The sequence below is a fragment of the Platalea leucorodia genome (assembly GCF_965183815.1).
Source record: "Platalea leucorodia genome assembly, chromosome: 5".
In the NCBI taxonomy this organism is placed as follows: Eukaryota; Metazoa; Chordata; class Aves; order Pelecaniformes; family Threskiornithidae; genus Platalea; species Platalea leucorodia.
Window position 1 is genome coordinate 18,569,804 of NC_138827.1, and position 13,461 is coordinate 18,583,264.

General features: G+C 53.1%; 2 protein-coding genes across 4 annotated transcripts; both read left to right on the plus strand.

The window, feature by feature from the left end:
• Positions 1–7: 7 nt before the first annotated feature.
• Positions 8–7,998, plus strand: DCTN5 (dynactin subunit 5). 3 transcript variants are annotated; one of them, XM_082314105.1, is made up of 6 exons: positions 8–81; positions 263–331; positions 840–958; positions 1,421–1,532; positions 2,167–2,269; positions 2,984–7,998. In XM_082314105.1, exons 1-6 carry the CDS (start codon positions 34–36, stop codon positions 3,079–3,081), a joined length of 549 nt encoding a protein of 182 aa, XP_082170231.1. In that variant the 5' UTR covers positions 8–33; the 3' UTR covers positions 3,082–7,998. The 3 variants fall into 3 exon arrangements, with proteins under 3 accessions (XP_082170231.1, XP_082170233.1, XP_082170232.1); XM_082314106.1 differs by having other exon boundaries at positions 17–81; positions 263–277; XM_082314107.1 differs by lacking the exon at positions 263–331 and having other exon boundaries at positions 11–81.
• A 1-nt stretch (position 7,999) lies between these two features.
• On the plus strand, positions 8,000–13,348 carry PLK1 (polo like kinase 1; the record flags this gene model as incomplete). The annotated part of the gene is made up of 10 exons (XM_082314104.1): positions 8,000–8,380; positions 8,484–8,652; positions 8,764–8,908; positions 9,403–9,496; positions 9,983–10,202; positions 10,522–10,680; positions 10,905–10,982; positions 11,471–11,625; positions 12,081–12,263; positions 12,665–13,348. 10 exons carry the CDS (start codon positions 8,000–8,002, stop codon positions 12,869–12,871), a joined length of 1,791 nt encoding a protein of 596 aa, XP_082170230.1. The 3' UTR covers positions 12,872–13,348.
• Positions 13,349–13,461: the final 113 nt, after the last annotated feature.

The following is a 13,461-nucleotide window of genomic DNA, read 5'->3' on the forward strand; positions in this document are numbered from 1 at the left end:
AGCCGGGAGTGGCTGTGCGGAAGCGGCGGCGCCATGGAGCTGAGTGAGATGCTCTACAACAAGTCCGAGTACATCGAGACGGTGCGGGGCGGACGGGGCCGGGGCCGGGGCCGGGGCCGGGGCCGGGGCCGGGGCCGGGGCCGGGGCCGGCCGAGGGGGCCGAGTCTGAGGCGCTGGGGCGTCGGGGCGCGGGAGGCGTCGGGGCCTGGGAGGCGGCCGCGGGCTGGGAGCGGCCGCAGTGACCCGCCCCTTCTCCCCGCAGGCGTCCGGCAATAAGGTGAGCCGGCAGTCCGTGCTGTGCGGCAGCCAGAACATCGTGCTCAACGGCAAGGTAGGCGGCGGGGCGGGGGCTGCGGCGTGCCCCCGCCCCGGTACCTCGTTCCGCCGAGCAGCTCGGGTGGGTGGGTGGGTGGGGAGCGCGGCCAAGCCGCGGGGTCCCTGTCACCACCGCGGCAGCACCCGCGCTGCTCTGCTCTCCGCTGGCCACCGCTGTCGGCCCCGTGGTACCAGAGTTCTGCTCTCCGAGAACGCAAACAGAGCTTCCTCTGCGTGTGAGCCGATCGCGGTGCTTTTATCCATGCCACAACGTATTTCTGTTTGTGCCTAAGCCTCGTGTTGCGTATGGGCTGACTTTGTGCAGCTCAGTGGCACGGCAGGGGCACAACTGGTGCTTCCAGGCTCCTGTGCGTTTGCTTTGTTCTCACTTTTCTTTTGACTAAGAGAATCCTCTGTAAGGTAACATAATCTTGCTGGAGTGGCCTCACTTCTGCACAAGTCTGTATAATAACTGGTAACGTAGGTAGAAACTGGAACTCATTTATCTCTCTTTTTTTCTCCAGACAATAGTTATGAACGACTGCATCATCCGCGGTGACCTGGCAAACGTACGGGTCGGACGACACTGCGTGGTGAAAAGCCGCAGTGTGATTAGACCGCCCTTCAAGAAGTTTAGTAAAGGGTAAGAGGTCCCCTCTATTTACGGAACATGAAGATAAAATCTATATGCTTAAGAAAATATATCAGCTTGGCTGAGATCTGTATTTAGAGGGCTGTGTTCCTTTAGCAGCACTTTGCAGAAATGTGTCCCTCTAAAGCTGCCATTTCCTCAAATTTTCAGCTTTGCCTTGAGGGTTAGCATTCCCTTCAGACCACAATATGGAAAGGCTGGGATATGTTAAAATAGCTAAGTGAAGAATGTGTTTCACTTGTTCTTTGTTTATTCGCACCGTCTTGCTGTTGCGCGTTTGGATCATCCTTTAGAAAGAGATAAGACCAGTTGCTGTTCAATCTTCCTTAGCATCAGATGTAGCTCTGGTAATCCAGCTGGGGACGGGAGACTCCACAGTGTGATTTTGGGTCTAACGGTGTCGCGGGTCAGTCTGTCTGTTGTACATCTGAACAAATAACTCTCCTGTCACAGGGTGGCTTTTTTCCCTCTCCATATTGGTGATCATGTCTTCATAGAAGAGGACTGTGTTGTCAACGCAGCCCAGATTGGCTCCTATGTCCACATAGGCAAGAACTGTGTCATCGTGAGTACTGTTTCTCTGTCTTTCCTTTAAACTCGTGAGTACCGGTGAGGCGTTGTGACAACAGTGGAAAGGTATCCGCACCAGCTGGCCGGAGCAAGCATACTTACTCTGTGCTGTTCCTTTCTCCTCCTTTTCCTTCTCCGCAGAAAGTAGTGCTTTCAGTTTTGCTATTCGGTGATAGTGGGTTCAGCTGACTGCTGTTGGGAGAATCTGTCCCAACAATATTGTGCTTAATGGGACTGTCCAGGAAAGACAGCCTTTCCACAAAGTACAAGTGGAACTGAGTTTCTGTGCAAATAATGCAAAATATAGTCAAGGTTGCTGTCTGCTGAGTTAGAGAAGGCTTTGCTACCTTACTGCATGACTCCGGTTCTAGGTTCCAGTTTGCGCATTGACATGTGTTCATATGCAGCTGCCTGTGTTAGTCAAGAGCAAACAGACTTTTTTCCCTCAAAAAAGGAAAAAGTGAATTCTGTTGGGAAGAGCATTCAGTCAGGGTAAAGATTTATTCCCATGATGCCTTATACAGAATGTGTTTTGAGCAGTTAAATTTGTTGAAGTTTAGGTAACTTATCAGGACTAAGCAAAAGCATATAGTATTTTAAGTATAAACTTTACCTAATCTCTGTTTTAGGGTCGTAGATGCGTTTTGAAAGACTGCTGCAAAATATTAGACAACACAGTACTACCTCCGGAAACAGTAGTCCCACCTTTCACAGTCTTCTCAGGCTGCCCAGGTATGCTCCCTCTAACTTTACTTGCATAGAAGTGTGGATAACGTGGATATTCTTATTTTAGAATGAGATTGCTATTGCAAAGTTGCCTGTTAGCATTTAGTGCCTAGAAATAAAGGTGTAGGGCACTTGGTGAACTGAAAAATAGCAATTTTAACTTTTGAAACTTGCTGCTTTAGTGTATGCTAGGTAGCTGTGGCCATCCTGTACAGTAAACAACACAGCTTTTCAGGCATCTAGAACCCAGCAGGCATTAGGCTCTGGCAGAGGGACCACTCGTCCTTCTGTGGTTTCTGGTTTTGCAGTTATTTCAGTGGTTCAAACTGTAGGAAGTCCAAGTGCTCGTTATTCATATGTTAATGGGGGGTAGGCACATTAAACTGAGGTATATGAATGTTTAGTTCCTGCCCATCAGCCTGGCTGTGCTGGAGATCCCGTTGTACAAACTGCACGCTCCGTCGTTTCTCTTCTGATAGTGTTTTAGGGGGAGCAGCGGAAGCTGTTACAGGACCCAGCTGCAGCAGTCTGACGTCTGCCCCAGGGGGTACGATGGGAACGATCCTACTGAACTGCTGGACATGAGAGAAGAGCCCTTTGCTGCTCTATTAGTATTTACTTACAATTCAGTCAAAGTCACGGCTTTGAACGTTGAATATAAGCTTATTTGTGCTTTCTCCTGCAAGAACACTGATGGTCATACTCTTATTCTTCTTCCAGGACTCTTCTCTGGGGAACTCCCGGAATGTACCCAGGAACTCATGATTGACGTTACAAAGAGCTATTACCAGAAGTTCTTGCCACTCACTCAGGTCTAGTAGCCCATTTACCACGTTTCAGAGCAGTAAAGGCACACAGGAGCATTTCTGGGGGGCGGGGAGAGGGATATTGTTCAGTGAGACCAGGGCACAGCCCTCCGCTGTTCCTGAGCACTTCTGTGAGTGTTCCTCAACACTAATGGTCTGGCCAAGCAGTCCCTCGTGAAAGCTGCTGTGTCATGTTGTTTAAACTTTGTATGCTCATTTGAATGTAATTCATTCCATGTTGTCTGAATTGTGCCATTAAATGTTCTGGAGCTAGGAAAGCTGATAGAATTCCCCTTAGGGCAGCACCTTCTTATTGCAGCTGGGAAACAAGGCAGAGTTGACAACACATACTCTGCAGCCTAAGCCTGTCTTTCATGCCAGTTCTGTTCCTAACCCGAAACAAGTGTGTTTACATTTGCTAGAAGCAATCTCCATCCTAGAACAGAAGTGCTGTGTGGCTGATGTGCGGGTTATGGGCAGTTACTTACCAGGGTTCATTAGATCCTGTGCTTTCCTTTGGAAAAATATTTGCTGCTCTATAGATCTGTGTGTTGAGGTGGATGACCTCTTCCTTTTCTTCCTGTGGACTAAGATTCCCTCCTGTAGGGACAGAGATACCGTTCATCGTCCTGGGATTGGCTTTAGGACTTTTGGCTGACATTGAAACCTGTCTTTCTATGCCTGGCCTGACAGGACACTTCTTAGCTTTTAGCTCTCGAAGTAGACATCAGTCCTGTGCTCTCACCCGTCACGCAGGCTTAGTGTTCTCGTGGCCGGTGCGTGTTCTATTTCCTGAACGTCGCAGACCTTAAAGAGCCAAAGGGCTTTGGAAAGAGGATTGCCATGTTACTCACAGAACAGCAGCAGAAAGTGGGTGATTAAAAGCAGAAACTGGAGATGGGTGAGAGAATGCTGCAGTTGTCCCCATCTGTTACCCAGTATATATATTTGCAGAAAGCTCTTTGGTGCTTTTCTGCATTATAAAACTTAAGAAGGAGATTCAGACTTCTTGGAAAGAGTGAACATTTCATTTTGGACATGTAATAGAGCAGGAATAATTCTTGCTGGGAGCAGCTCTGTGAAAGTTGGAGACAGCTGACAGTTGAGTGTACCTGACTCAGTACCAGACAACTGGCTAAAAATGAGTCTGCCTGCTCTGGTTGTGTTATATTAAAGCTTAGCGCCGTCCTCTAGCTTTTAAAATGGGCGCTTCTGCATGTTGTAGTGTAGCAGCTGGGGCCGAGGACACATATTAGTTACGTAGTAGGTGTATGGCTGTGAGGTCAGCAGCCCTGGAGCCTTCAGCTGTTCTGTATAATGCAAAGTACTGATACACCTTAAATAGCAAACAGCCGTACAAGTACTAAAGTGTGTAGTAACTACTGTTAACCAAATGTAAAACCACTGACTGGTTTGTTTGTATTTTTACTGTACATAAATTAAAGCCTCTTCAGTTGTTCAAGTGACTCAAGGTTGTGACTCGTCAAATCGAACTTGAGAGTAGAGTAAGGTTTCTGCTGTGCCTGGGCCCATGAGCCGCAGTCTCTTGTTCTGTGACTATTACACGCTACTACTGCCTATTACAGTGTCAGTGCGTTAAAAAAGTGAAGTACAGTGTGAAACAGCTGCTTCTTTCTGCCCCTGAGCTGATGACTTTCACCCACGAGTGATTCCAGCATTGTTGTTTTATAACGGCTCTGACGCAGAGTGTCTTTGCTTCTATTCTTCATGCTGAAGCGAGAATCCTAAAGCCACCAGGGTGACTGTAAAATCCTCTCCTTGGCACTGAAATATTAGGCACACCTATTTGGTACCGCAGCAGCTCTGGTAGCATTGCTTCAAGCACTTGAAAATGGCCCGCTTTTTGGGTCTAGCCATCCCAGATGGCATGATTCCTTTCGCACCCGGGTAAAAAAGCAGGACCTGGAGCCAGCTTCTCATGGCAGGGAGCACAGCTGGGACAAGAAGATGAGATTCTGTGTTGAAGCTGCAACAACTGGGCTGGTACTGCTCTCTGATGCAGTGGGTCAGTTAGGTCATGTCCGTCTGGTTTCAACAGACAGTGAAGTGTTTTACTAGAAGTCCAGATTCAGCAGGACCGTTGTACCACCTCATCCCATACTGGCTAGAAATACCTGTTCAATGGCAGCTGTGTTCCTTGAGTCCTCCTGAGGTGGGAGCGGAGACAAGCGCAGAAGGAAGCTCTGTTCTTCCTGCAATCTCGTGTGAGTTCAGGGGGAGGTCCACGTGAAAGGCCCAGGCTCGCTGCTTTTTCTACCTACGCGAAAAAGCATTAATGTTCCTTGCGTTTGTATTACAGGCAGCTTCCTAATTGACTTCAGTTTCCAAAAATGTTTAGTTCCCACTGTCCAGGATCTGTCTAGCCCCTGTAGAAGCCATTTACAGTGAGGGGCTATAGGAGGCCTCCCCCGTCACAAGACCTGGCAGGTTTGGGGATTCTTGCAAGATTTCCTGCAAGTCAGATGTTTAGGGCTTTATGCTGTCACTCACGAGCCCTACTTTGCCCTGTTAACTTGCCATCAGCTGTCTCTTGAAGCGTGGGAAGCCACGCTGTGTTTGGTCAGGAGGGGGCTGTGTGTGCTGTGTTGCCATGGTGTCACTTCAAAGTTTCAACACCACATAGTACGTTTCACCGGGATCGCTTGATTAATGGCCGCAGTTGGGCAGCGTGAAGCTAGGCTGCTGGCGTGGGAGAGGGGCGGGAAGAGGTGGCTGCCAAATTAAGGAATGCGAGTTTGAGAGTGGGAGCGGGATGGCAGCTGGAAGAGCGTTGCATTTCCACGATCACTTGAGCAGCACAGGTGTAGTGCACTGCGGGATACGGCACTGCAGTTACTTAGGCATTTCTTGGCCTACTCTTCCTTCTAGCAGGCTGAGCCGGCCCTTCTGCCTTAATTGAAACCTCTTTTATTGTCTCTGTTAAGGTGGCCTCTGCCAGGGTCTAAAACCAACTCGCCACTGAAGATCTCAAACACTCAGCACTGTTAACATTCCTTAGATTTGGCCACTTTCTGAAGCATCCCTCTGACCTGGGCTCACCTCTACGCCTCTGCCAGCTCTGGGAAGACGAAGTGTCAGTGGGTTGCGGTGTGCTGCTGCAGCCCCGGGGGAATTACAGCTTTCTGATGGCAACGTTCAGTCTAGCGCAGCGCATTAAAATGTGACTTCCAAGGGAGGGCTTTGCTGCATGGCCAGAGAGGAGCTGTAGGTGCATGGGGAAGCATGCCCCTCAGGGAGGGAAATTCCTTCTTTCAGGAATCTTGTACAAACAGTGATCGCTCCAAACGCTGAGTTGCTGTATTGCTTCATTGGTCCCATATGCTTTACTCCAGTTTGCTCTGACCAAGCCTGCAGGCCACTCGTATTGCAGGGCATTCAGGGTCCTCGGGAACGGGCAGTGGGGGCTGCAGAACCCTTCTCTCCTTCGCTCTGTGTCCGCTGTCGGCTGTGAGAGGTGCTGGGCCTGATCCTGCTGGCTCTTCACAATCGCAGCTGCTCAGTGCAAGGAATGGCGAAGAGCCGCTGCCCGTGAGGGGCTGTGTGGGAAGGTAACGAAGTCACCAATTGAGTGGAGGCCATGTCTGCTTTGTGTGGAGCAGAATTTCCCAGCATGATCCGGCTCCACTGGAGGAATAACAGCTTAACTGATGGCTGCTGGCTGCAGTGGTCTGCAGGGCTCGCGGTTTGGTCCCATGCGCTGGACTCTCCAGCCACCCTGGAGCGACCGATGGCTTGTGTCAATAGTTAAAGGCTAGCTGGGCATCATCTGCAGTACCCACAGGTCCAGCACAGTGCAAAAGCAGGGAATCTGCTGGCCAGGACCACTTATTCTTTGTCAGCCAGGGCTGAAAGAAGCAGGGAGGGGAAGCCATACGAGGTCAAGTCACTGTCCTCATCCCCATTTTGGGAGGGTGGGACTGTACAAGCCTGGAGGGAGAAGGCAGGCTCGCGGGCTGAGGTGCTGTGGCTGGTTTTTGTGCTATTCTTGGTTATTTTTCATGGGCATTTTGTTCCGCGCCAGCAGGCAGCGAGATCGGGTGAAGGGATGAGGGTGTGCAGCGTGGTTACTGCTGTTGGCAAGCGGTGCCAGGCAGCGGGAGCGGCGCTGCGGGCCCCGGGGCTCCCCGGGCAGCGTGTCGGAGGGAAACGAGCGCTGGGGAGGTCGGGCACAGCTGGGCTCCACTGCCACAGCGTCACCCTGGGGACCGACAGGCGCCCGGAGCGGGTGGGATCAGCTGAAGGACCGGATTCTTGGGTAACGTGGGAATCCGTTCCGTGGGCAAGCGTCGCAGAAAGCTGCGGGGAAAGGCGCCGCCCGGTCGCCGTTTCTCTCACAGAAAGAGCCGCGTCCGGTACCAGCTCCAGCATGGGCTTCCCTTCACGAAACACTTCGTGCCCCGGGCTTGTGCCGGGAGCCCGCCCCCTCCCCGCCGTGGGCGCAACCGGAGCGGCGGCGGGGCCGCATCCAGCCCGGCTGGGCCGGGCCGGGCCTTGCTGTGGGGAAACGGCGCCCGGCCACCCCACGCGTGTCCCGCCGCCGCCGCCCCCTGCCTCCACAGAGGGAGCAGCGGGCCGGGGCGGTCGGCTCGCGGCCACCACCAACGGCCGCCGGCGCACGCGCCGTGCGAGCCCGGTTCCGTTCCGCCTCGCGCAGGGGCGTGGCGCGGCGTCCCCGCCCTCCCGGTGCGGGGCCTGGGCCTTTAAGGGCGGCGGGCGGGGCGCTCCCATGGTGCCCCGCGGCGGGCGGCGTGGATTTTAAATCCTTTCGGCCAATGGGGAGCGGCCGCGGGCGCGTAACGCTCACGGGGCCGCGTTTGAATCGGGCAGCGCCTGCTCCTGCCTCTGCCTCACCCGGCCGCGGCCCGGCGCAGCTCCCGCTCCCCCAGCACCCGCGGCGGCCCGGCCCAGCATGAGCGCGGCGGGCGGGAAGGCGGCGCGGCCGGCGGCCCTGGCGGAGCCGGCCCGGACGGGCGGCGCGGCGGCGGCGGGCGGGAAGGAGGTACCGAAGGTGCTGGTGGACCCGCGGACCCGGCGCAGCTTCGTGCGCGGGCGGTTCCTGGGGAAGGGCGGCTTCGCGCGGTGCTACGAGCTGGCGGAGGCGGAGAGCCGCGAGGTGTTCGCGGGCAAGGTGGTGCCCAAGTCGCTGCTGGTGAAGCCGCACCAGAAGGAGAAGATGTCCATGGAGATCGCCATCCACCGCAGCTTGGCCCACCGCCACGTCGTCGGCTTCCAGGGCTTCTTCGAGGACGCCGACTTCGTCTACGTCGTGTTGGAGCTTTGCCGCCGCAGGGTGAGGGGCCGGGGCCGGGGAGGGCGGCGGGAACCCGCCGGTGGCGGGGCGGGGGTGGGGGGTGGGGGTGTCGGTGTCACCCGGTGCTGACCGTCCCCCACAGTCGCTGCTGGAGCTGCACAAGCGGCGGAAGGCGCTGAGCGAGCCGGAGGTGCGGTACTACCTGCGCCAGACCATCCTGGGCTGCCAGTACCTGCACAGCCACCGCGTCATTCACCGGGACCTCAAGCTGGGCAACCTCTTCCTCAGCGACGACATGGAGGTGAAGATCGGTAGGTGCCCGTGATGTGATGCCCTTCCTGCCAGCCCCCCGTGGCTGCCCCAGGGCAGGGACTCCAGCCCTGGGGACCAGGATATCTCCAGTCATTCCCCATCTCTCCCAGGTGACTTTGGCCTGGCCACCAAAGTGGAGTACGATGGCGAGCGCAAGAAGACCCTGTGTGGGACCCCCAACTACATTGCCCCGGAGGTGCTGGGCAAGAAGGGGCACAGCTTTGAGGTGGACATCTGGTCCATCGGCTGCATTATGTGAGTCAAAATGCCTTTATGTGGCTGTGCCACGGGCTGGACGTGGGGCTGAGTGGTTCCGGTGGTCCACGTCTTGTTGGACCCTATGGGTTTTGGTGTGAGCCAAAGCTTTGGGCGCTCTGTCTCCAGAGCGCCTGCCCTGGCTGAGCCCTGCTGCTAGCCAGCACAAGACCTCCCCTGTGCTCCACACACGCTGGTGTGTGTGTGTCTGCAGGCTGATCTGCTACACAACATGGCTGTTTCAAGGAATTTCCCAAAAGCCCATGCTTCCTAACTGGAACTTTCCCCAGAGGTTATTAGGTCCCAGCTTCCCTTTTCAGGGGGCAGGAACCAGGCACGGTACACATAGCTGTCTGCACTACTGCATGTCCAATGCTAAGTGTGTTCCCTCTGCCAGGAAAGTCCCAGGGTGTTTTTAGGACAGGGTCACTTCTGCACACAAGTTTCAGAGTCTCTTTTGTAAAACTGATGCCCTTTTGTCTGTAAATGCGCAGGTACACTCTGCTGGTGGGGAAACCACCTTTTGAAACTTCTTGTCTAAAAGAAACGTATATCCGAATAAAGAAGAATGAATATACCATTCCCAAGGTATGGTGCTTCCCATGGGTAGATCTGTTCACCTTGCAGTGGTTCTTTGTCAGCCTTCTGCTGCACTTTCCTGTTTCTGGTGCTGAATGGGCTCTCACATAATGGTGAAATTGCTCTTATTGTAGAGTGCTACGAAGGGGATGTTTCAGTTCGTTGGTGGTAGAGTGAACCTGTAGGGCCAGCTTCATCTTGGGGAGCCAGCAGCTCCACACCCCGTAATCCAGCAAAAATCTAAGCTGGGTAGTTGGCACGTGGGCTAAAATGGGCATTCTCAAGTCCATGAGGTCTGGGCCAGGTCCCCAGCTCAACCCACTGCTGTTGATTTGATCTTGCTAAAGTTTGTTGACTTTAGGCTTTGCATGCTGTTGGGAGACAGCTCTCCACGCCTGCTCAGTTCTGTTTCCCTTGGGTTGTATATCCAATGCATTTGCCACTCGTGCGCATTGTCCCCTGATCCTTGTCTCTCTGTCTCCTGTCTTGTCTTAGCATATCAACCCTGTAGCTGCTAACCTCATCCAGAAGATGCTGAGGTCCGACCCTGCCACGCGCCCAACTATCGACGAGTTGCTGAATGATGAGTTCTTCACATCGGGATACATCCCCAGCCGCTTGCCCACCAGCTGTCTCACCGTTGCACCTAGATTTTCAATTGCTCCCAGTGGACTTGAACTGAATGGGCGAAAGCCGCTGACTGCGCTCAACAAAGGTAAGTGCAAGTGTCTGGAGGTGAGGCTGGACTGCAGTGCTGGATGAGAGCCTGCCTGGCCTCCAGCAGCATCCAGAACCATCAGTGGGGAATGTGGCGCTCCCTCACCTCTTCTCCCAATTCTTATGAAAACCTGGAGCATTTTGTGAGTGAGAGGGAGGTCTCCTCGCTCTTTGCCCAGAACCAAAGCAGGGAGGAAGTGCTAGCTTTAGCTATATGATATACGATGGGTTTCTTAGAGCTAGGGTAGAATGTAAACCTGGTGCCTTTAGAAACCTACTCCCTGGTCATGCCTCTGCTCTTCTCTTTCCTGGCCCAGGACCAGACAGCCCTGCACTAGAGAACTTGCCCGAAAAGGAAGATGTAGCTGGGCTGCGGGAGCTGGGAGATGCTGTTGACTGTCACTTAGCTGACATGTTACAGCAGCTGACTGCAGTCAACTCGGCCAAGCCCTCTGAGAGAGTGGCAGCTAGACAAGGTGAGTCTGGGGACAATCCCATGGGCACTGGCCTTCCTGGATAACTTGCTTCTCTGTCACTCTGATGCTGTTGTCTGAAGTGAGAGACCAGCTGACCTCAATTTCAAACTGGAAGGCTGAGAAGTGATGTAGCAGCTACTTACCTTCCTGTTGGCCTTGCTTGCTTGCTGGGGTGCACAGGATGCTGTGAAATGTCTTCTAACAAACTCCTTTCCTCTTTGCAGAAGAAGCTGAAGACCCAGCCTGCATTCCCATCTTCTGGGTTAGCAAATGGGTGGACTACTCAGATAAATATGGTCTAGGTAAATAATATGGGGGCAAGACTTCAGCCTTTTCTAGTTTCTGAAGAGGCTGGGGAAAGCTTTGATTTGGGCATTGCATAGGTCTGGTTCTTTAATCACAGTATTCCAGTCTGTGTGTGCAAGACCACCACCGGGAATGTGACCAGTTACCCAGTGAATCCAGACTAGTGGTCACTGAACGTCAGTCCTAGCCACTTTAAGGTGGAAAACAGCTACCTGCTGCGTGAGATGGCTGGCCTCGCTCTGCAGTGAGCATGTGTACCCACTGTGGCAGCTAAAGTTGCTTCTGCAGCAGATGATGTGACAAGGGAGGATGACAAATCCAGAGGAGGAAAGATGCCACCCGGACCTCCACAGAGAGGAGAATCTTTAGACTTGGTGGGGTGGCTGTCCGGGAACCCCTAGATGACACAACCTTCTGCCTTTGTATTTCACACAACTGGTGTTCCCATGCATTTGAAGGCCTAACGGGCTCCCTTTTGAACTAGGTTACCAGCTGTGTGACAACAGTGTTGGAGTTCTCTTCAACGACTCCACTCGTCTTATTATGTACAACGATGGGGACAGCTTGCAGTACATCGAGCAAAACAGCACCGAGTCCTACTTCACTGTGAGGTCCTACCCCTCTGCCTTGAACAAGAAGGTCAGTCCTGGGGGACAGGAGCCCTCGCTGGGGGGTGGCTACTCCTGGTGAGGCTTCTTTCAGCCTTGTTGGGTTTTGTTGGCAGGGTGGGTCCCACAGAGGATCATCTGTAACTTGGGGTTGCTGGCATTCTGCAGGCTTCCTTTTGGCTGGTAAAACATGGCCCCAAGGACAGACACTAGCAGCTCTGTTTATTTCTAGTTGCTATCTGAGGCTCACTTATTAGCAGCTTCAGAGAATTAAGTGCTCACAAGACTTACATGTACCCAAGGGTTCAGCAAAGTGAGTCTCAAGTATCACAGACCGAGTTAACTTTGAGTATGAGAATTTGCACAGTGACACTTCAAGCTCTGAAAGATGTAAGGAGGCTCTGGGACTGTGATAGCAGCCTCTGCCCTCCCCAGATAGCAGGGGTCATCCTCAGCCTGCCTGCTCACAGCCTTTCCTGTCTGCAGATAACACTATTGAAATACTTCCGGAACTACATGAGCGAGCACTTGCTGAAGGCAGGTGCAAACATCACACCACGGGAAGGAGACGAGCTGGCCCGTTTACCCTACCTCTGCACGTGGTTCCGGACCCGCAGCGCCATCATCCTGCACCTCAGCAACGGCACTGTGCAAATCAACTTTTTCCAGGTGAGGCCGCTACTCTGTGTTTTCCCGGACTGTATGCAAGGCAGCAGGAGGGTATAAACCTGAGTCAAAACTTTGCCCAGTGAACCAAGTGCTGGGAGGCTCCTTACTCCCCTTGCTGGTACGTGAGCCACCCAGACACTCCTAGCTTGTGAAGGGGCTGTGTCCTTTAGCAGGAGGGAGGCTGCTGCACAGTCTTAGGTGCAGTGGTCTTGAGCTGGCTGGCCAGATCGATTTGTTCCCTTTGCTGCAATCTATGAATGAATGCTGCAGCATGGTGCTTTGTCAGCATGCTTCTGGGTGCAGCTGGGGTGCCCCAGCTACTTTAGGGATGGCTCATCCTGAGGAAATGCAGTCCCCAAGGAGCAGAGTGCTCAGGGTGACAGTGTGTTTTCTCCCCACAGGACCACACCAAAGTCATCTTGTGCCCTCTCATGGCTGCTGTCACATACATAGATGAGAAACGGGACTTCCGCACGTACAAGCTGAGCCTCATTGAGGAACACGGATGCTGCAAGGAGCTGGCCAGCCGGCTCCGCTATGCTCGCACCATGGTGGAGAAGCTTCTCAGTTCAAAGTCTGGCTCAGCCCGTGTGAAACCCTCTGCTTAGACCTTGTTCTCGATGGACTCAACATCTGTGCCAAACTGTCCCAGCTGTGGATGGTGAGGTCTAGTAGCATCCCTGCTCGCACTGTAACCTCCCATCACATAGCTGGGCTCCCACTCTGGGTACGGCCTAGTTGCCACAAGGAAGCCCCCGATGCTGTGGGAACAGCATTGTTCACTCTGACTGATACCCAAAGGTTTCTTGCTCCCCACTCCTAATAGGAAGTCTATTTTTTAATTGCATACCTAGTCTTTTTTTTTTTTTTTTTCCTCCTAACTTCCCAAAGCCAAAAGCCTGACTCAAAAACCAGCCCTCTTGTTTGAGGCTCCTGGGCCTTCTCTCAAGAGAAAAAAAAGCACAGGGAGAGCAGAACTATCATGTAAGTTATTTGTACATGGCTGTGCTGATGCTCTAGGCTTTTGTTTCCTCTTGTAGAAATTCAGGTAAGATATTTAACATGCCCAGGGTGAGACTGAGCAATCAGCCTTTTAATACTGAAATTAATCTACATGAAACCTGAACTTTTGTATATTGCATAACTTGATTAAAGATTGTTCGCTGCAGCGTCCAGCCTGTCGTGGTTCCCTTTGGCT

Excerpts from the sequence above, each read along its gene's own strand:
- DCTN5 (XM_082314105.1), top strand. The coding sequence starts at position 34 with ATGGAGCTGAGTGAGATGCTCTACAACAAGTCCGAGTACATCGAGACG. Across the intron at positions 82-262 it reads AGTCCGAGTACATCGAGACG|GCGTCCGGCAATAAGGTGAG; the intron begins GTGCGGGGCGGA and ends TTCTCCCCGCAG. Across the intron at positions 959-1,420 it reads TTCAAGAAGTTTAGTAAAGG|GGTGGCTTTTTTCCCTCTCC; the intron begins GTAAGAGGTCCC and ends CTCCTGTCACAG.